General features: G+C 38.7%; 1 protein-coding gene across 2 annotated transcripts in view; it reads left to right on the plus strand.

Annotated features, from left to right (window-relative positions):
- The window catches only part of LOC139469783 (ras-related protein Rab-37-like), a 150443-nt gene that overhangs the window by 40275 nt on the left and 86177 nt on the right, over nt 1–23991 (plus strand). For both annotated transcript variants that reach the window (XM_071252074.1, XM_071252073.1), the window contains exon 2: nt 22878–22988. In XM_071252074.1, coding sequence (XP_071108175.1) covers nt 22878–22988 — 111 coding nt within the window. The remainder of the gene's footprint in view (nt 1–22877; nt 22989–23991) is intronic.

Here is a 23991-nt window from a genome sequence, read left to right on the forward strand (position 1 = left end):
ACGATAAAGGATAATGGTGTTAGATGTAGAAGCAGCATGCTACCGATATGATACGATAAAAATATTATGGCTTTGTTTTATCTTAGCCGAATGATTTTCCGCTAATAAAACCGGACAGATTGACATACGTCGCATTGTTTTGAGTGTTTGCGAGACCAAAAATATTCATCGTTTTCACATTTTCTTGATAATTCAATCAAATATATATTTTTATTAAAGCGTTTTCCCAGGTTGGTAATCTGAGTCATATAGGCCCACGTTTGTTAATCAAATCAATAGCTACAGTAAACAATTTCATACATTTTCTTTAAAAGCCTTTTCACACTTCCACAAATACAAAATTAAAGCCCAATCGTGAGACTGTCGCGTTTAAACTGAAGGTTATGAAAAGCAATTTCACGCGCTGTTTCATCGTTTCACAAAGGTGCTTTGAAAAACGTTGTTTATTACATTCTAAACTCATTCTACGTCCTTGTTTCTCTTGTACCAGTGCATATGGTCGCAATACGCGGCATTCTACCCCGACATTCGACATCCCACCCAAGTCGTCCACAGTTAACCCCACAACTATTTGCGCGCCCACCCCCGCCCTCTATCCACCCACCCCCGAGCCAGCTTCGATGAAATCTGAGACTTTTTATTGTGTTTGTTAATCCAAGGTGTTATTCAGATATCGATGAGGATGAGTAAACATCATCACTTTATAAATATCATTTAATCAACACGAACCCCGAACAATTAGATATTTGTCCCGCTTCAAAGCTTTTCAAGGACATGCACAAAACACATTTGAAAAAAAATCTTCTCTCACTTGAAAATGTATGTGGTATTTTCCGATCGCCCATTGAACATAAAGTTGTGATTAATGGTCATCTGAATTATGTAACACATAATGCTGATGGAATCGACCCAATCTAGTGTTATAGATTGGGATCGAGTTTATTAAATCTATTGATTTTGTCTACCTTTGAATATTAAATAATAAGCAATGAATAAATAACAATGTGAGAATAGTACCGGTCCACCGTGCACTGTTGAATAGAATTATTTCAAACTTTCCGCATCACTATTATCATGAGGGTAAGGGAGGACTCTAATCTAATCCTATTCATTTTAACTTTAATAAAATATATCACCGGAATCAAATCGTGTTATGAAAATCCTGAAGTATTTAATGCTAATAGACTTGGACATAATTTGATCTATTACGTAATATAACATCTAACAAATGAATTGCGGTCGGGTAGCCTAGTGGTCAAAGCGTTCGCTCGTCACGCCGAGGACCCGGATTCGATTCCCGACATGGGTACAATGTGTGAAGCTCATTTCTGGTGTCCCCAGCCTTGATAAAGCTGGAATATTGCTAAAAGCGGCGTAAAATCAAAACTCACTCACTCTAACAAATGTTATATTTGGGATTACTCTTTCTTTGTAAAGTACAGATTCTGGTACTTTTGGGTTGAGTCCCATCCGGGATAGAAGTACGAGAATGTATATTTTACAAAGAAAGTTTAATCCCAAACATGACGTTTGTTACATTTGGCCACTTTCTGAACGGCATGTTTATTTATTCATATGACATCGTCCCGTTAACTATTTTTAACCAACACGAAACAACAGAGGCGTCAAGGCTTGTACAAGCTACAGAATAACTTTAACTTATTGAAACGTTTAAACAGTTACTCTATTATTCGACTGAGTTCTCAATGGAAACATCCGACAGAAACGAACTGGAAAAATAAGCAATATTGATTTCGAAGTATACCGTTGAAGGACTTTCTAACAAGGGAGGAAACTCCTGAGTTCTAGGGTGACTGAAGACACTGTCGCATGTTTCCCTGAGGTCATTCTCAGATCTGTTCGTTGATTTATAAACATATGTTTGCAAACTTTTAAGTAATCGAACATAAAAAGAAGATACCTGAGATAAATTTCGTTGAAATGAAAATTCCCCGATATTTGTTTTAAAAACTATCATTGAACAGTTTATTGATTGTTTCGATAGCGTTTTTCAAAACAAACAGCGTCCAACACCGAGCTCCTTCCAAGAACAACCAAGAAATCCATGAAGAAAATCTGAAGACTTTTAAGCAATGCAAATCACGCTCCGCACGTCTCTTTGTTCGACAGATGTCAAATTCCCAAGGCGACAGGAGCAACCTCCTGTCATAAAATTGTAATTGCTTTAAGATATTGCCTCAAACGAGTGACTGACGTCACTGCACGCGCTCCCGGCACTGTCCTAGAAAAAATTCACTTGCCTGAAGTGGCAAAGATCCTTTGAAAGTGTCAAACATTTAAGAGCGCGCCGCGGGTGATTAATCTACATGAGGAATACTAATAATAATAATAAAAAGATAATATTAATCATAATATCTTCCCTCAATCGCTTACATTTACCCATCATAATGGGAGAGCGTAGTTTCATTAAAATGAAGGCTCTTCGTGATAGAATTGTTTTGTGTACTTTTGCACACATTTGTTTGTCTGATGATCCTCTTGTGAAGCATGTCAAGACTCATGATGAAAACAAGGAATTCCACAGTTTACTTAAACGAGCCAAGAGTGTGGGACATAATCTCAATGTCAGTGTTGATTTTTTTTATGGTTCTGTACTGCTGGACGGTACAGAAATGAGTGTCAACCAAGCGAAGGGCCATATCAAATCGGCCCAGATTCAGGTTTTCAAGGAGAGGCTTTCTGAACGACCACTGCATCGAGTTTATGTGCAGTGTTTTGAGAAGATCAGCAATCCTGCAGAGTCCTTCACTTGGATGAAGTCGTCTGGCCTGAAAAGTGAAACAGAAGGCTTTCTGTTTGCTCCTCAGGACCAGTCACTCCCAACTCGAAACCGGCAATGTGTGATTTTGCATCAAAATGTGAATATGAAATGTATATTATGTAATGAATTTAAGGAGACTGTCCAACACATTGTCAGTGGATGCCCGGCTTTGGCACAAACGCAGTATCTTAAGCGACATGATGGAGTGGTTCGATCATTTTATTACCGTCTTCGCCGTGCTTGTGGTTTTGACACAGAGGTCCATCCATCGTACGACCCGGAATATATATGTAGAGGGCGTCATGGAAAATGATAAATACAAAATTCTCTGGAATATGCCCTTATACAGCCTCAGTCCTATCCAGGGCCCCGTTCCACAAAGCGATCTTAGGGCTAAGTTGATTGTAACTCACTAAGTATGCGATCTTAAATTTTTGTAACGATCAGACGCCTGTTCCACAAAGCAATCTTAACTAAGAGAGTTGTAAGTTAAGATCAAAATGCTAAGTTGCTCCGGACCAACGTAGGATTGCTAAAATCGATCTTAAATATTGTACCATAGCAACAAAGATGGCGACTTTTATTATGGTGTGCAAGGAAATGCGTCGTCTGCTTAACATGACCAAGGGAGGCCAATCTAAGGGAAACTTTCGCATCTTCATGGCTGAAGATTCCGATCTTTGTTAAGATCGGCTACTGAAGAACTTGTAAAGTTACAATCGCCCTAAGATCGCTTTGTGGAACGGTTGTAAACTTTAGCTAAGACAATTTTAAAATTGACGTAAGTCTCTAAGATTGATTGTAGTTACGATAGATTTGTGGAACGGGGCCCTGGCCAACAAACCTGATCTTGTTCTTTTTGATAAATCCAATGAAATCATTTATACAATTATTGAATTTTCAGTCCCTTTTGACACCCATGTGATTGACAAGATTCAGGAAGAACATGGCAAATATGCAGACCTCACTTTCGAAATGTCACGCTTGCATCCCATGCACCAAGTTGTTCGATTCCCCATTGATCTCGCTGCCTTAGGTTTGGTACCTCCCAATCTGTTGACTTACATCGGGAGAGTACCCGGGTTTGCTACCAAGAATACAGCCCTTCTGACAATCTGGGTAATGCAGAAGGCTGCATTGTTGGAGAGTCTTCGCATTCTCCGAAAGGTTCTGGGTGGGTTTGACTAGGCAGTGCTCCAAAATGACTGGGCTGTCTGTCTGGGCTGCCCGTTGTGAACATAGATATACTTTTGAATCTACGTCAGTGTTTCAGACCATTATACACTTACAGTGGTCTGTTTATTTATGTAATATGACGTAAAAAAAACTCCACATCAGGATAGTAAGCCTTTTGGTGGTGTGCATAGTAATTCAAGGATTATCTCTCTTATCTGGAAGTGATATGTTGCTGACTGACTGAGACCTGGTACGATGGAACAGTGTCCTCTGTGTCCACTGAAACCAAGCCAGCCACATAATGAAATGTTCGTTTAAAGATTCGTTATTCCACCCACACATCGAAAATAAGATTAATCATAGATGTCATAAAGCATGAAATTGACGTAAAATGAGTAGTGCCCCAAATGTATTCATCGTCCATGTGTAACAAATCATCATTGAGGGCTATATGTAAGTGACTTCTATACGTGTTTAAGTCAGCAAGGACAGAGGGGTCAAGAAAGGGTCGTGGAGTTCATGTAATGTTTGTTTGTTTGTTGTTTGACGCCGCACCTAGCAATGTTCCACCTATATGACGGCGGTCTGTAAATAATCGAGTCTGGACCAGACAATCCAGTGATTGACATCATGAGCATCTATCTACGCAATTGGGATACGATGACATGCATCAACCACGTCTGACCACCCGATCCCTTAAGTCACCTCTTACGACAAGCATAGTCGCCTTTGGCGGCAAGCCTGGGTTGCTGAAGACCTATTCTATCCTGGATCTTGATGCGTCTCAATGATGTAAGGTTGATGTAATGTTAATCTAAAGGAGAACAACGATGGGTGAAGACGATTAGTGAGTGAGTGAGTGAGTGAGTGAGTCTGGGTTAACCCAGCTTTCAACAGTAATTCAGTTTTATTACCTCGTGGGAAAAATGTGAAATCAGTGAAATCCACAATCGCGGTTTTAAATTTGGTGTTGTCAAACATAGAAACAAGCCAAGGCGATCCACGATTTAGGCTTCTGGCGCTCTTGGTTTCTCCCATCAAAACCATATACACGCCAACCTAAATTTGGCAAGTATGAAATGACAGACACAACAAGCGACAATAATCATGTCAGCAATCATTAATTGTGTGATATATTTTATGATACCGTTTCCATAATGACCGACACTGTCACATTTATATATGACATATTTATATATGATTCTTGTAGCTATGCCATGTTTATATGTTACATTATGCCTGTACATTCTGCTGTGGGTGGTGGCGAAGTGGTCATAGTTCTCGGGGGGCGGGCAGGTAGCCTAGTGGTTAAAGCGTTCGCTTGTCATGCCGAAGACCCGGGTTCGAATCCCGACATGGGTACAATGTGTGAAACCCATTTAGGTGTCCCCCGCCGTGATATTGCTGGAATATTGCTCAAAGAGTTCACTCATAGTTCTCTCTCGTCAGCTTTTGTGCCCACCGTCTGATTGCATCAATTGAAATTGTATAGAAATCCAATCACGCCTTCTCAAGCGATCGCCATTTCCGTAATTTTTGTCAAACTTGTGGAACCACGGGCGATTATATGTTCAAACGACATACTCCTTATACATGAAATATCGAACCTTTTATCATGTCCCTGGATAGATTTACACATCTTATGCTAAGATATGGATGTTCAATGGGCATACATCAGGGACATGCTAAGTGCTTTCTTTGTTTTCCAAATGTGACTTGGTAGCGAGTGGTCACGGAGATTAATGTGTGGGGTCAAATAGTTTTAGAAAGAGTGGCAAAAAGCCAGTTTGATTTGATTTGAGATTTTCCTTCTGGCCAAAATAAGTGGTATGACTTCCCATGTGATTCGTTTGTGGTCACAATATCATATACTTTATTTTCACCACAATCAACTCGATGGAATATTCGTGAACATTTCTCCTTTTCCCTTGCATACTATTCCACCAGCCATGATCTTATCAAGTGACGAGGTCCAACTTTATGCACGCTGAAGAACGTAAAATGTGTCCATTGTGTGTGTGTGTGTGTGGTGTGTGTGTGTGTGTGTGTGTGTGTTGTGTGTGTGTGTTGGGGGGGGGGGGGGGCGCATGTGGTTTGGTTGTTGATTCCATTGGTATCAATTAAATCTATTTTCACAACAAATCCATCTCAAATAGCCACTTTTTTCTTTATAACTACTCATCATCGAGACAGGTTCAGACTCACAAAGGTTTCTAAAGACGAGTCTCCATTTTCTCTCATTACTATATAGTATACGAGTTAATAGTATATCAACTGAGACGTTAAAATTTCGGGTCAGGCGAGAGCGTCTACTCTAATTTCCGTCCTTTGCATTTTGAAGTCTTCTTTGTTCGAGATTTGAAAGTCTTCTAGCTGTTGCCATCAGGTGGCGCTGACCGGAAGAGCACCAGACGCCATTGTCAGGAGTGCTGGGTACATCGTTTGATGATACTTGTCGTAATTGAGGCATCGGGGGTTCCGTTGAGGAGAGATAGCGGTAATACTTGGGATTATGGCCTTCCGTTGACCACTAATCTGGCTTCGGATAATTGGAAAGTCCGCTCCGGTCGAAACCGTCGTGTCGGTGGGGCTAACGAACTGTTTTCGATTGAATGGACCTAGGAAAGTAGTGGTTATGAATCTCAGTAACGAGGAAAAAAGACCACAGACCGGTACACCGAATTGCAAAAGGTCAAATGGACGATAATTGAATGTCTCTAGTGCACCGTTGCGTGATTATGCGTAATAGGATTGAACACTAGTGTATGGCGAATGTAAATCAAACTCAGAACTGTTACCATCCTTCGCGATGGTGTATATACCGAGGTCAATAGATTACTGCAAACCCCATTGCTCTGCCAACTTCTAATGGTCGACCCTCAAACAAACATTAATGTCTCATTTAACCAAATGATTTGTAATAGCAAACACGTAGGTGTCATGTGTGGACAAATGTGTGCCTATTCAAGATGAAACTCTATACATAATCTCAAGGACAAACTTTCATCATTGATTGTCTTCTAGAAATATCCATAATGCTCAATCTCAGCTGCTGAAGGTGTTGTTACGTACCATATCCCTACCTCCCCGCCCGTCTACATGAAGCGATATGTCTATTTTACAGTCTGAAGTTGTAGCAGAAGGTCTCAGCTGTTATGAATCTACTTTAAGGCAAGAATGATGTCACAAACTGACACAATTGATGATATAAACACACAATGCCAAAGTCGTCAAATGTAACAAATGTTATGTTTTGGAGTAAAGTACAGATTCTAGTACTTTTTAGGTTAGGTTCCATCCGAGACTTTATAGCTCTCGACCATGGGAGCCGTGCCAATTTTGTCGGATGGGTACACAAAGTACGTGATCTAGACTACCAGTTTTTGGACGTTCATTTTTGTGGGAGCCTCGGTGGCTGAGTGGGTTAGATCGCTTTCTTCGTGTACTGGCGATTAGGTGCTTCAACCAAAAAGTACAAAAATCTGTACTTTACTAAAAAGTGTTATCCCAAGTATAACCTTTGTTACATTTGACCACTTTCGAAATTGGCATTGTGTGTTCAATATGGAAAGGTTTTTTTTAGCTTTTATATATGCATCAACTGCAGTCAGTGAACATCTAAATCCGTTGCTCTTGTTTCACTAACAATTGTGATAACTCAGATACCGTTTGGTAGTCAATCAAGCCCAACCAGATTTAGAATGAAAGAACATTTTCTCGCCTACGCTGTGTTCTCTCACAGATCTGAAGGTGGTGGCACTTCCGAAACTCTTTCTTCTTGGATATTCATATTATTAAGTATGATTTGCCTCGAAACTTGCATCCTATGAATGCAGCGTCAAAGCTGCACAGAACACGTTTCAGTGTATATGTAGAAAAAATGTACATTGAAATGAAAAAAATATTGTATTTGTGAGAGCAACACAATATGTTTGGGCTGTGGTTTGTCTTCACGCCGGCAGAGCATGATTATGCCCAATAAGGAGACGGAGGCAAATTTCGTTATCTCCACACTGGTGTAGGTGGTTCTGTATCTTTTATGTGAAAAGATTAAATAGAGTGCTGGAGCAATAGGTTACCAAACAAAATGTTTGCCTCCTTAGTGTTGTAGATAGAGCGCTGCCCATAGAGCTGAAGGTCGGTATTTTGATCGTCTGGCCGTGTCATACCAAATACATTTAACGTCACGAGTGTCTGAGTGGGGTATCCATGTGAAATTACAGAATTGTTTATCAATGAGCTAGCACTTGTCTATAAACACGTTGTTGAGCCCATTTTTCCTCCACGTCTACAAAAAAAAATCAAAGTCAAAATGGTGTTTGCAGCGAATAGGGACGGACATGCAGTGATAAGGTAGACAACGATGGGCGTCTTATATCCATCATTCAAGATAAAGGGGGACTCGGATATAGCAAATTGGCAGTCCTATGAAGTTTGAATTAAATCATTTACATGCCACTTGTCTGGTTACTTGTATTTAATTTGTATTCTGACATTTAACGTTTCGCTGCTGACAAAGATACCATACTCAGTTTCATAGGCGGCACAAAGGACACACTGCAGATCTAAACTGAACATGGAAAGCTGACTGTCAAGCACATTTCGTCTTCAAGAAGCCCTGCCTCCTTCAAAAACACGCAGACACGTGCAGCACAGTCGTCCTCTAGGCGTACTATAAACCTAGGTTCGAATCCCGTTTCGCCTTATTTATGTTTCTTGGTTTGTCGACACCATAACCGTGTTCATGGGTTTTATCAAAGGCGTTAACTTCTAATACCTGCATCATTTAGGCCTGTATTCCAACATCAAGCTGACAAGACTTGATATAACTGAAATATTGTTCAAAGTGGTTATCAACCAAACTCTCTCATTTAACAAAGAGGTATCATTTTTAACGAAGCGTTTTATTCTCTTTAGTGTAGAAAATATTTTATCAAACAAACAATTGCATTCAGACTTTGTCCATCGACCATTATCGTCATCCGTCAGATATTTGCACCATCCTCGATTACCAGAAGACATGCTCAACAAACTCCATGAACCTGAACAGCGCGAGCCAGTGAGAACGCCGATAGGGATTGGATCAGGTTATTTGGAAAAGAGTAACTATTTTCCTTAAGCCAGTATGTACAATATTATGTTTATAAATGAAAAACACAAGAAACAAGAAAATGGTTGCATGTTTGAAAAGTGACTATCATTTACAAAGATGAAGTTTAATGAACTACTGTCGCAAATCGCTATCAGACAAACGGGCTATCTGACGTGTACTAGTATTTATGGTACATGCCATATCATTTGACATCAGCGCTAAAACTTTCGACAAGAAAGATGTGTTGTGGCTTTATGTTTGATGTACGCTGTCAATGAAGTTTTATATTTCAAGCCTTGTTTTCTTATCTTTCAAACTTTTCAAATAAGACAATCAGACATTTCATTTTATAGATATTCATGTTAGGGCATTTTATATTGTAATATCTGATCTGAGTAGGTATTAGGCGTACATACTAAACTCGATATCTGTCGTTCACTTTTTTGTTTTTCTTTTTTTTAGTTCAAGCATATAACTTGTTCCTTCATCCTTCATGACTTAACTGAGGGACAAAAGAAAGTATACCGAGGTTGTTTTTGTATGTAATTGAAAATTGAAAGAACTGTTGTTAAATTTGATTATGTCTCTTTAACTATCACTCATTCCTGCAATAGTTTGTGAAATGTAATCTGTGGATGGATAATCTGTGTAAAAAAATTGGTTCAACCAACACGAGGGTAATTAATGAGTTTCCAACCACGTGACCCCTACCGTGTTTGAAATGTTGTAAATGTGTGTCGAAAATATTTTTTATTGATTTTCCAAGAAACGATTCTAAGATACTTATCAGCAGTGGTGTATGATGCGATTATTTTTAATCAAATTATATTTTCTAAAAAAAAAACACGTAGAAGTGTTTACTGACTAAGCGCCAGTTTGGTTCATTGTTTATATAATATCGCTAACGTAAGATATTTTCCATTGAAAATAAAAAACGATAACATCAACTGGGTGGAATAGTTTCTTGTGACCTCATTTAAAAGGGTGTAAATAGTTTAGAAAAAACACAAATATGTTTGATTTATTTATGGGTTTTTCCATGGTTATTCGCATAGCCTTGTCAATATTTACGTTCATCAACAAAACGTTTAACTAAGCAATAATTGTGAGATTTATAAACCACGATTAGGAGTATTTCATTATTGTATGTGATGTGTGGTGAAGGTATGGTAAATCGGTAAGGAGTCGTAGTTAGGCCTGTCAACATCAAATTGATTTTAAGTCTGACAGGCTTAAACACATTGTGAAGACAAATCTATATTAAAAATAGATCCGCCATTATGCTTTGACATCTGAGACAAAGTCATTGATATTGATTTCCAAACGAGTGAACATACATTGAAAGGATAGTGAAACAAAAATATCGATTCTTAAAAGGGTATGTCAATTCTGAAGGTCAAAGACAAATTGATTCAAATGTTATCAATGTAGAATCGAATTCTGAACTAAATCATGGACCGCGTCTATTTTGAGTTTGCCAAATATACCCATAGCTGTGGCATTCCATTACATAATACCGACGAAACACTTTCCATACGCATAAGGAATCAATAGAAAGAGTTTGTTTACGATTCCGATAATACAAAAATATCATGGGCATGTGTTTATAAACCGGTATCAAAATTAATAATGATGATACTAAGTGTTCGCCAAAACGTGAGCGAATCCTGCCCCATAGGTGACACCCGTCACAGACACATGCAAAGGCAAGTCAACTGTTCACCTGAAAACAACACGGAACAAAAGCTACAAGTAAAAAAAAGGAATTACATCAGACATAATTTATGTCACTGATGCTTCAAGTTTGGAAATGTTCTCCACATGTCAACCATAACACATTCTGGAAGGTTTACAAAGGCCATGAGTATTAACCCTGATCTAACAACTTTTGAGAAAGAGTCGAATGACCTCTTTGAAATCTTCGTAGAAAGAGCATGCTCTAGTGTACCTCAAATGTTGTGAAATGTAGACACAAAAGTTTGGAGCTGCTGGAATACTGCTCGACATAAAGTCAAAGAATAGGGAAAGTTGCTTTTTGAAAAGTTGAACTTATCCATCTTGTCTTACAGTATTGTGGAAAGTCTTTTCTCTTTTCATTTTGAAAAACGGTTTACAGTCTCGCGAGTTATATCAAGTCCTCACATGAAGGCAACACAGCTCTGCCCATTTTTTATGTTGGTATTCAGCGTCCTGGAACACATGCAATAATGACAGAAATTCTCTCATTTTACTATTTTATATGTCTCTCCTTGTTTCATGTATGTACATCCATATTTCCACCACCCTCTCCCTCCCAACCACCCTTCTCCCATTGGAAATGTGATATGTACATGTGGTGAAATAGGGTTCAACGTCGCGTTTATGGCACCAACTGGTATATAGCAACGGGCTTGCATGTGCGTGGTCGGTGGGGTGTTGGTTGTCGCTGATTGAACTAGTGCTAGCCCACTGAGATACAAAGGAAAAGTTTTCTAAACCCGAGCCGACCAGTCCTTCTTTAACGCCTTAATGTCGATTGCCAAGCAGTATAACAACAACTACTGTCTTTTAAACCACCACATTCTGCTCTACGGACAGATGCTCTATCCTCTGGACCAAGGAGGCGGTCTCCATGTTAAGAAGTCCCATCAGCCGATGAACAAGGTTGTGTGACTGAAGATGTGGCTTGCTGCTTGCGTGTCATTACACCCGTCAGTTATCTTAGCTGTCAAGTAATGGTTTATCAGGTCTAAGCCAGATGACCCATAGCCGTCGTTATACAGCAGTAGTATCGATGTCTGTGGCGCAACACGTTCCCAACATGGCGAGATACCTTCCCGAACTTCCACATGGGAACATCTTTGACATGCCTGCCTTATTCAATTCCTCACTCAAACCTTATGGCACTGATGAACTGTGACATTTACGAAACATCTGTCTGGATGCTGACTGATTGTCTTAATGATATAAATCCTCGCAAAATACGCCTTATTTACAGCTTCTGTGTCGAAGAGTAATACATAAAGCCCCGGATTTGGTCTTAGATGTGCGACACACAAATCATGAAGGGATCCATGCGTCGTAAGTTGAAAGCTGCATAACTTAGCTTTATGATCAAATGGTGTGCAAGGAACAAGAGACGTGTCTCGGTTTTAAAAACCAAATTTCTTTCGCAAGTACCAAGGGTGTTTTATGTATGGATCAAAAACCGAAATGACTTGGATAACTTTTATTGCATTTTGATACGAATATAATAGCATCACTATTAAGATGTAATTAAATACTGATAGATCACCACCGTGCTTTTTCGTAAACGTTAAGGCTGATAAAAAAGTAAATGTCTTTTCTAGGATAGCTTTTTTATGCCTTTCAGTCCTTAATGGTGGGTCCATTATGTCTTGGGATAACGTCACTAATCCAGCATCTATTCGCGAGTACACATAGTGGACACATCTATGTGGGTCAGATTCACTCTTAAGCTGACAGTCAATACTGCAAACCAATGTGCGTTTTTCAAGACTGCCTTTAGAAGGAGTACACAGGGACGAAACGGATAATCGTCTTGCTGAAGACAAGGAGGAAGACAGTGGAACTCATTGAATAGCACTAGAATTAAGTTGTAAGTTTACAAACCAGTAGATGGTGTACGATGTAGATGTTTACCAATATAAGTCTATCTTTCTTATATCTTTATACAGGTTCTTTGAAATTCATGGAATTCATTGCAATGATATTAAGATATTTTGATTTGCAATAATCTTTGTTTAAATTTGTATATCTTCTGGTTCCAATCGTAATTTTCAAATTACTACACCTAACTCTGGAAATTACTACTCTCAAAAGCATAAATATCTTTCTATATTTAACAGGATCTTATATTCTTTGTAGAGTAAACATTTTTAAGAATCCTTAATTGATGAAAGCCACGGATGTTTTGGATTAACAGCTTACAGTTGCCAGAATGTGCTTCACATAACCGAACAAACACTAGCTATGCAACCATACAAGATTGAACTATTAGGGCAAGTAATTCTTTAAACAACATCATCTTTATAACACGTGGATTCTGGATACTTTCTGTAAAGTTCCTCTGTTCATCCGAGACATACCAATATCTAAAGTTATGTGGATTTAGAAGACATTATATCGCCAGCCAAGGTGGCCGAACTGAAATATATATTATTGAAGTGAAGGGTTCCCCGGGTCTGTAGGGGGTCAAACACCAACAAGCGCCATTAGGTCTGAGGATGTTGTCAATGTGACTACCAGTTGAAGAACATGTTGCTTATTTCCTATGTCACACTGATTGGATGCCTTTATGAAATTTAGAATATGGACATCGATTGATAAAAACAATGAAATGTGTATGGCTTGATAACATAGTACCACTTTTTAAGATACCAGTGATGGAGATAACGTATGTTGAGTGCACAGGAACTAGCTTTTAGTCAGTGAGAATAATATACGGTCCCGGTACAGTATTAGAGACGTCTCTTCACTTACACTGTACCGGGATGGTACATGTGTATGTTACACAAACTGGCCAATAATGAGTTTCTACTGTGCTGAATATATGTTGATGCCATAAAGCCATGTAGAACCAAACCGCGAATACATCATTTTGAGATATTAGCCATTGTAAGTTTTCAACTTTGATGCCTAATGAAGTAATTTTCAAACGCATCTTGTGAAATCCTTGGCAACAAACTGATAAGCTTTTATATTTCGTACATACCTCATTGTGAATGTATGGGAAAGGGGATTATATACACTGATAATTTATAAATATATATATATGTTTGGTTCAGTATGGCTCCTGTTATGTAATATTGATTTGATCAAAAAATGACAAAGAGAACTTTTCCCAAGTTACATCATTTTAATAAGCCATAGTTACAGCAGAGAATCAGCATTGATATAACCCCCCAATTATAGTTATGAAGTTAGTACTTTATCTGATGCATCCAAATGCATTTCGACTTCAGTTGCACAAATCATAATCGGGGACGACTTTATGTTCTAAATGGATGTTGACATATCATAATTCAATTTGGAACAAATTCATAACACAAATAGCAAATCAATTGTTCACAACATATGCTGTTCTCCGTCTCCGTTAACTGAGACAACAACAGGACCAACAACACCGACCCCGACTCCCTCTTGCTCCTAGAACTTGTTTCCTCCTGTTTCACGTTCCACAAACTTGCTGAAAAATCTCGTGTGTGATGTCACCATTTTGTTTTGAATGAACCAAACCAAGGAGTGAGGGGGTGAGTGAGTGAGTTGGGTATAACGCCGCTTTAACAGTATTCCAGTTATATCGCGGCAATGTGGGAGGAAAGCCCGAAGTGATGCAGGTCTCAGACGTTTTCCACTTCGGTGAAACCAACGAGCACGGGTATGATGCTGACAAACCTAGAAACATAATCAGGGCGAACCGGGATTCGAACCCACAATCATAGGTTTCTAGCGCGCCCATGGGACGCAATTCTGCATACCGAATCGTGGCGCCTTAGACGACTGGACCACCCGTGCCCCCCACCATACCAAGGAATATGTGGTTGACATATCTACTGTTTGATACCAGTAGAATTCTTCCACGATTCCCCTGTGCAGCTAAAACAATACTAAGAGCAAAGGACACATGCAGGTTCCGCTGTTAAGGTTACAAATTGTTTGAAAAGTAAGGTAGAGCTTTAGTCCTGGACACCGTTCCACAAAGCGATCTTAGCGCTACGACTGTCGTAAGCCAGTGTTAAAGTATGGGAGTTACGACCATCGTAGCTCTAAGATTGCTTTGTGGAACGGGGCCCCGAGCTGTAAATGACGACTTCAGCATCCCTTCTCCAAACCCATTCCTGTGTCTATTTTTATCGCTGTAACTCTTCAATGATAACGATGAATATTTACATGTAATGTGAAATATTCCTTTACACAAAATAGCATGGCACGGTTACCTGACACAAGTTAAACGTTTTCATTAGTTTGGGCATAGTTGTATCCACTTCAAGTTCCTGTCTGAATTGAACTTTAAATAAATGGTATACATGACTTAAAGTTGTAGAGTTTTAATTACAAAGATTTTTAATAAAGATTCGATCGCGTTCACACGCATTCCAGACGCGATAGTGGTTTGAATGACTCCATCCATAATTAGGTTGCTATTTCCCCAAGGTCTTTGTTATACAACAGAACCATGAGTATAGTCAGTATCGCACGCATCCTCATCAAAATCTTCCGCAGCATCCGAGACTTCTCGTTCCTCCTGCCGTAAAAGCTTCTGTCACTTGATTTAGCGACATCAAAGAAACAGCATGCTAAAACAATGTCTTTTTGCCATTAACCCAGAGTGGACGCTGTGGTCTCGGGTGGTTGGTGTGTACAAAAAATCAGTTCGTGATGACTTTTAAAAGCACGATTTTTTGTCAGTGTTCACTTACGACACAACCCATCAGCCTACAGCCATGCCCCGCAGATGGTTTGCACAGAGAAATAGCTAATACCACGCGATGTGTTTTATGGTTGCATTGCAGGAAGCTATTTCTGGCTTTTAGTTGAAATGTTTGACTTGCACAAGAAGCATATGTGCGTGTGTTCAGACATCTCAGACATAATGTATTTGTCATTCATTTGCCAAAGTTCCACTTCTCTCAAATTCATCATTTTTTAGGTGCAATTGGGTTTCTTATTATTGTAGGAGCGTGACAAACATTTTCAACTTTCCATATTTGAAATTGAATGTAAACGTGTCTGGTATAACCTGTTCACGTAATATGGGCAACGGTGCAACATAATCATGCATTGTCGCTAATCGAGTTAAATAGACACAGAATAACGGTAAAAAAAATGTTTGCGAAAGCTTTATGGGTTTATTCTAGATATACGACATGAGGAGAACGATGGACAGAGAAGACAGGACTGTGTGCGTGCGGTAGTGAAAACGGTACGTCTAAATGGACGTGGATGTTAGGCCGTTAGCCGTGCCAAATAATCTGACATAAGGGGTACAGGTCCCATATGGCCCCGTTATGATTCTTTGGTTTCAGTACAAAACACATGGGTGGCTTTTCGACAATGTTAAGCTTACCCACCGTGATATAGGTTCACTACACGCCAAAGACGCCTTGAATCCCACTAAATCTTAACGTTAATGTGTGAGTCACATCTTTCCGACTGTTAACCGACTGTTTCCAGTCAAAGTTCCACACCTGCCGAACTAGGCTGGAATTTCGTTGCTCGATCGTAACGCCACCGGGGGCTGTAACGAGTTATGTCCTTTTCATGTCCCTTCTATTGACCAATCAGATTCCACCTCTCATATCACTTGCATTTGCTTCACACAAAATGGCGGCGCCCAGTTAAGACGACCTGATCGATAATCAAGATCTTTATTATAATCAAAAGGGTCACTTCAGCACCTTGATTAAAAACATGAAAAGATTTGCAAAACATCTGTCGACGCCCAGTTGACGGTACACATGCTCTGCAAATCCTGCAATCGACCGAAATCTGCACGTCAGTCGTGCTGTTGGTTATGAACCGAATGTCGATTTCGTTACGCTATTTCGATTGGACTATGCATAGACTCAGGCCAAAATAAAACTCCATTAATCCAGCATAGTTCGGCATTGGCAACTGGGTAGATAACTGTATACGTCTAAAAATATAACAAGAATCAGATTCATCTGAGATCAAGTACATTAAAGTTTATTGCTCCATTTGATAATAGTCGGTTTTTAATGGCATACTTCTTTGCCATTAAGATAAGGACACTACAGCTAACCCCGTTACCACTTATCCGCGAGTGTTGCGAATGTAAGCTGACGGCTTCGAACATTAGGCAGCGCTTTTGAAATTGAGCTGAAATAGCTCCCATTTCGAAGCCCTGGGCGTAGAGTAAGGAACGCAACGTCGATGAAATGAGCAAGGTTTTCCTGAAATTAGCTATTCTATTTCCCCTCGACAGCTTGTAATCTGTCTTTATGAACTACTTCAGTCGTCCAAGTACGCGATCTGCTTGCCGAACACTTCTTCAAGGGAAGGAGACCAATTATGAGCAACCTTTTGACTCGAACGTGACTGGGTGTTCTGATTGGCCTGGCTATATATGCAGTGCGTTCACCACCATACAGAAGTATCTAGTGACCTGTTAATATGTGAAATGTTCGGTGTCAGCGATATTTTCAGTTTTGGGAAAGACTGTCTCTAGATCATTATTAATGTTGGGCAGTTTGACGTTCGGGGAGGGTCGTGAGCCTTTTTATGTTAATTAATTTTGGCCAGACAATACTCGAAAAATGTTATTTCTTCCGGTTTGAAAAGAAAGTGTGAGACATGCTGGGTGCGTTTCAAAAACATAATTGTTTAGCTTCTCCATGTGGTGAATACAATTGTATATATTGAAGCAGTGACCGAACAAATATCCTCTCTTAAAAACAAAATCTCAACAAGTTGGTTCTTCGTTCAACTGCGAGGATATGTGATCGGTTTCGATGCTGCTGTATCCACGAGAACAACACGTATTTACGACTTCTCTGTGTGTGTATTTCTGTCTATAATATTAAGTACAGTCAAACCTGTGTGATTCTCGCTGACACTGACAGTAACACATAAACACTTACATTTAAACATAAACACTAATATTAAGACATAAACAGTAAGACTAAAACATAGACAATGACATTAAAACAGACACTAACATTAACACGTAAACACTAACATTAACACAAAAACGCTAATATTAAAACATTAAAACTAACATTAACACATAAACACTAACATTAACACATAAGCATTAACATTAACACATGAACACTTACACTAACAGACATATCTGCTTCAATGGATTCCTCGGTTATCATGAAAGACTACAGATTTCGTTACAGCAATTGTAAATTCTAAATCGAAAACTGCGAGGTAACGAATGGAAACGATTGTGTGGGTTTATCAAACGACATTCTCATTGATTTTCTGTTACGCCAGACAAGGGCATTTATTTCGTACTGTTACTGTTAACCGGATTAATTTCAGAAAATAAATCTCAGTGCAGTAATCTTATTTTTTCCCCAACCAATCAGGGTGTCCGCATTGTTTTTAATTACGGAACACAGTTTATTAATCATCTCCCATCACGCCAAATTAGAGTATATTGTGTGAGATGAAAAACTGGGAAATATGCTGCCACGCTGAGCGTAGAGTGGATAAGGTTTCAGGAAGATAGTGCATCGTCCATACGACGACGTATAGGAGAGGCAATTCCAGGCAGGAAACTACGCTATATTATATCATACGATCACAGCGTTTGCATTCTGTATTAGCGAGGGAACCAGGAATGGTTTTCACAAAATGTATTGTACTAATACGGGGAATCGATCCCCGGGTATCGGGTTGACGAGCCACCGCTTAAACCACAAGACTACCCGACTGCCCCTCATTGCGGATGCATATATTCCTACAAAAATCTTCCGGAAAGTTCGGTGAGATGTAAGTTCGTTCACTCAGTTCCTGATTAACATGTCCCCGTGAAGGGGAATGCTGAAAAGTCATGTTGATATGATTACTTCAGTTCCGGACGTATCCATTACATACACTATCCTTTCCCAATCCATTGCATACACTATCCTTTCCCAATCCATTAAATACACTATCCTTTCCAAATTAATTGCATACACTATCCTTTCCCAATCCATTACATACACTATCCTTTCCCAATCCATTAAATACACTATCCTTTCCCAATCCATTACATACACTATCCTTTCCCAATCAATTAAATACACTATCCTTTCCCAATCCATTACATACACTATCCTTTCCCAATCTATTACATACACTATCCTTTCCCAATCCATTACATACACTATCCTTTCCCAATCCATTACATACACTATCCTTTCCAAATCCATTATACACTATCCTTTCCCAATCCATTACATACACTATCCTGTTCCAATCCATTACATACACTATCCTTTCCCAATCTATTAAATACACTACCCTTTCCCAAACCCAGTCTTCCATACTAAAAGCCTCCAAAATGCCTTACTCGTCTTTTCAACAATTACTTCATGTTGCATATACCTTATTATATTTCCCTTGTCACAAACATATATATTGACGAAATATGTTTCCAAAAGTCACTCAAACTCACTACCAGCTGTCTGGAGCCCAACGCAGTTACATTGAACACGTCAAATCTTCCAGATTTGAGCTTCTGTGAGATAATATGTAATTTCTATCACTAAATGATCTGCTCATGAATAAATTCAATTACACTTATATATAACCGGTAAATTAACGCATGCGTACAATCACCACATTTAATGTTTCTGCTGGTGTCTCTATGGATTTTACATGTCACTTTTATTGAATTTATCTCCTGTCTTTTGCTTCGCGTGTCATCCACAATTAGTTCCGGCAGACTCCGTGTCGCGTACCAGATGGCCGCCTTCCGAACAAGACAATTGGGACTTGCATAACATTGTAGCCACACGATGAAAGACATCAAATCTGCACCAAGATGGATCCAAATGATGAAATATGTACTTTGATTAAGCAAATGTCTGCAATAGATCAATATTTGTCAGATAGAATATGCCCGAAGGGATGCAAGTGTTGTTTTTTGGGTATGCAATTTGCATATTTGAGTTATAATCATAATTACAAAGATGCACGTCTTGGAAATTCTAAGTAGTGTTTTCCATCGTGAATCGAAATCGTAGAAAAAGTTACCTAAGTTGATAGAATTTTTTTCCCGTTCAGTTTTATTTAAAGCAGAAACGAGCATTTGTTTGTCCTGTTGCTTGATCAGAATCTATTTCGCTAAATGAGTGGCTTGATACATTTCCCTTCTTAAATTTGTTTTGTTCTGAAACTTTGAAATACTTATTTCGCCTTGGATGTTTGATGTCGTAGACTGTTAAAATGTTAAAACGTGTTCCCATGTTTGTTCAGGTGAACGCTTGAACTTGCCTTTCCATGTGTTTGTGACGGGTGCCCCCGGAACAGGATACGCTAACCTTTTCGCGAACACCTAGTATCATCACTGTTTGATAGTGATTCATAAACACATGTTTATTATAAATTCGGAATGGTACAATCGACACTGCTTTTAGCAGAGATTTCTTTTACAATAAATAAAGGGTTTACCACGTCAGTCTCTCATGACAATAGGTTAACCAATAGTACGGGCTCGGTTCCCGAAACGGGTACAATGTGTGAAGCCCATTTATGATGTCCCCGCCTTGATATTGCTCGAATATTGCTAAAAGTGGCGTAAAACCACACACACTCACTCAATGACGATGATCCATCACCATCGTATTCTAAAGCAATATGCTAATGGTATGATCCAAGTCATATTCTTTCACCAATCATTTTGGGTCTCATTGTCGTTGGCTATGGCAACGTTTTAGCAACCTTCCTTTGTCATAAACCTGGATATCGTGACGATGTACAATTTGACCAAGATCAATCTTTAACATGAGTACAAGATTTTGTACTTTACCAAGAAATTGTAATCCGAGACATAACATTTGCTACATGGGAATGTACTACGAATTCAATTTGATCAGTAGCACAACATTAGACAACCTTGTCAACCCTGAAAAAGTCACTTCAGAACAATGTTGCAAGTATTAGCATATCTACGGTGCTGATGTGACCATTTCCATCATTTTGTGTACTTGAATGTCAATGTACTACGAATTCAACTGGACCAGTTATGCCGAGTTGGTGTGGACAGAGACAAATGTGCTGGACGTCAGTGGTCTAATGACGCTGTTCCTCTGATTATGCCTTCAAGGTCCATCCAGTCTTCACTGTCTATCTTCATTATCTGATATTGACCATTGCTTGACCGTACAAGGTTTGGGCATAATTCGTTAGGACAGTCTAATGCCATGCCAAACAATAGATTTGTATCAATGTCAAGATGATTTGAAGTCACAAGCTCAAAATCGTGTTGGATTTATATCAACTTGCGGTCTTGTAATCCCCCTTCCTATTCATCATTTATCTAGGAAGAACGAAGAAATGTTATTGTCAAAGCAGAGTGTTAGGGACCGACCATTTGATATTCTGGAGCAGCCTGGGATTTTGTTTGGAGACTGGATCTTTGTCAGCTACAGCTGCAAAACCAAATTTATTTTTTCAATTAATACTATGAGCCTAAATGCTTGTTTACAAAATAATTTCATGTAACAACTTACTTTGTATGGTACTCTAAACCACAGTATTACTTATTTTTTTCAAGCATCTTCTGGGACAATTGTTTGGTCGATGAAATAACATAAAAAAGGTGTAAGGGATTTGTGTACACATGTGATAGTCCGATTTTTATATGTTGAACATTGACACAATTATACACATACAGGTGATATTGTGAAATAGCAGCCGGGCCGTTTCAAATGACATAACGTTGGAGAGAACGAAATGTCTTCGTAATCAAATTAAATTTGCCTTCGTTGGTAATTTCTCCGGCTATAATGTGTTTCTCCAGACACTTAACAGCGTAATTTTGGTGACACGTCAAGGACAAAAACTTGTGTAATAGCAATAGTTGTTTAAGGTGTAGTTGACTGTTCTTTTTACGCATACATACGTGAAAATAGCGACATAAAATCATTATATATGTTCACCTTTATTAATCCTATTGTTCCTTAATTACCTTTACGAATGCTGTATCTTTATGTTAACTCATATATACCGAAGGTTCAAGTGCGCTTCAAGTTTGCGAAATTTTCTACGTCTCTGAAACCACAAGACATATGAATGAAATTTGCAATTGTGGTCCCAGCAGATCTAAAATGTGCACACAAATTTCTGATCCAATTCTAATGTATCTGCCCTATTTGATTACCTAATGCATTTTTCTGCTGAGACCTCCTATTGTTTTGTCCGGTAGGACAGGACATGCTTTCCATTTTCGCAAATTGTCAGTGACCGCACTATTGCTTTGTACGCCTAATGGAATCCGTTTAGGTGGATATTGTCTGTCATTGACGTTATATTTCCAGAAATAAAATGGGGAAGATATTTATAATTAAAATTGCATGCTGTATGTCAAAAGAAATGTCTTGTGAGAAATGAGTAAATAATATATTGTGTGTTTTGATGAAACCGAAAAATATCATCTTTTCAACACAAATCACACCACACCCCTCGTCGCTCTAAACCTGCGGAATGATTATAATTATCGTTCATTTTTTACGTATTGTGATTTTGACCAAGTTCATATCATTATGAAACGTCTTTTATTTGTGTCTGCATATTTTATCATAGTTTATCATAGTTTATCATCTACTGTGACCGTTCACTCTAATGAGGTGATTATCTAAAGAGTTGTGTAGCTCTACACTTTTCCATCGCAATCGCTGGCATTTATGACGTACAGACGAGTCTGTGAGGGACCGTAAAAATCAATTTGTAATATCCGGAACTCGTTGTTCTTAACAACGCCGTATTGAACCGAAAATGTATGAGAAAAAAACAAACTAATAGCCCATGGTATATTGTTCTTTATTAACTCTTTCTTTAGATAGTCAACGAGTTTCTTCAATAATTCAATAGACCATTTTTATGTCAATGTCAAGATGTTTCACATAACGTTACATAAGGGTCGTACGTATGCTATATTTTACCGATGAATATGATTCAAAGCCACACTATTGCAAGAAAACGCGAACCAAAGCCCAGAGCAAGAACATGCTATTTATTATGATGGTAGGAAAGGAAGGCCAGCTTTGAAGCTACTTAGCATGCATTAAACGACATGAAGGCATCTTTTGAAAAGCATTTGGTGAAGTCGGTGCAAGCGAAATTTAAAAACGTCATTTTATATTTCAGACAATCTTGGTTGGAGACAGTGGAGTGGGCAAGACGTCCCTGTTAGTACAGTTTGACCAGTGCAAGTTCCAGGCTGGTGCTTTCTCAGCGACAGTTGGAATAGGCTTTACGGTAAGGGAACCTAACCAATGCTTGCTACGACATTCCTAGTCAGAAACCCCGTCTTCAGTTATAGAAAACTGATATACCTGTTTAACCTTTAAAATTGTGAAATTCGATTTTTTTTTTCTATATATATAATTACAGATGTGACATTATAAGTCTACGCCATAAAACTCGGAGAAAATGAAAAGTTCTTTCTATTTTATAGTCGTCTAAATCAGTAGTGAATGAAGAGAGCAAAACGTCTACCATTTCTCGAATATTTCATGATTCAATATGACAAGCTGAGCAAAACTGAAGCAGCGGAAATTAATGCTGCTTCTTGGTCTGCTTGTACAGAGGCTTGCGAGACCAGGTTTAACTTTGTCTTAACCAAATGAATCCATACAACGTTAAAGGATCATGCATAACTCGTTCACCAGAACGTTTATAATCGTCATAACACTGCACGTCATATGGAGTTTCGACAAAACAAATCCTAAAATTTAAATGTACTCACCATGTGTTTGAAATGAAAAAAAGGAATGTCTGTAAGTAGCCTGAGCTCTATCACACAAAATTCCGACGATTATTTTGATGTTAATTACTTTTACTGTTCAACCGACTTGCTTAAAAAAAAATTACCCACGCGAGTCCACAGACACTTTCTACATTCTATCAACGGAATAATGTAACGAGATAGTAATAACCATATCCAACGTATTTAACGCATTTGGTAGCTACAGAGTAACTAAATTTTAGATTTATCAATGTTAATAATTTCTTTTAAAGATACAATTATGGATAAAGGGTTTTGATTGTTATGTTAACTACAAAGGAGCGAGGTTTTCGAAAACAAGGTATTCATATATCAAATGGTATATTTTTATTAGACTAGGTGGAAACGTAAACTGTGCATTTTCCCCCGATGGCGTCCCTTTGTTATATCTATATCTATATGTTCATTTCGAAGGAGGTGGTTATAAATGGAAACCTCTTTGATCGTGGTCAGTCATATTGATAGCTTAGCTAT

Source organism: Haliotis cracherodii, unplaced genomic scaffold, assembly GCF_022045235.1.
Source record: "Haliotis cracherodii isolate W230 unplaced genomic scaffold, xgHalCrac1.p SCAF_2, whole genome shotgun sequence".
NCBI classification, from domain to species: domain Eukaryota; kingdom Metazoa; phylum Mollusca; class Gastropoda; order Lepetellida; family Haliotidae; genus Haliotis; species Haliotis cracherodii.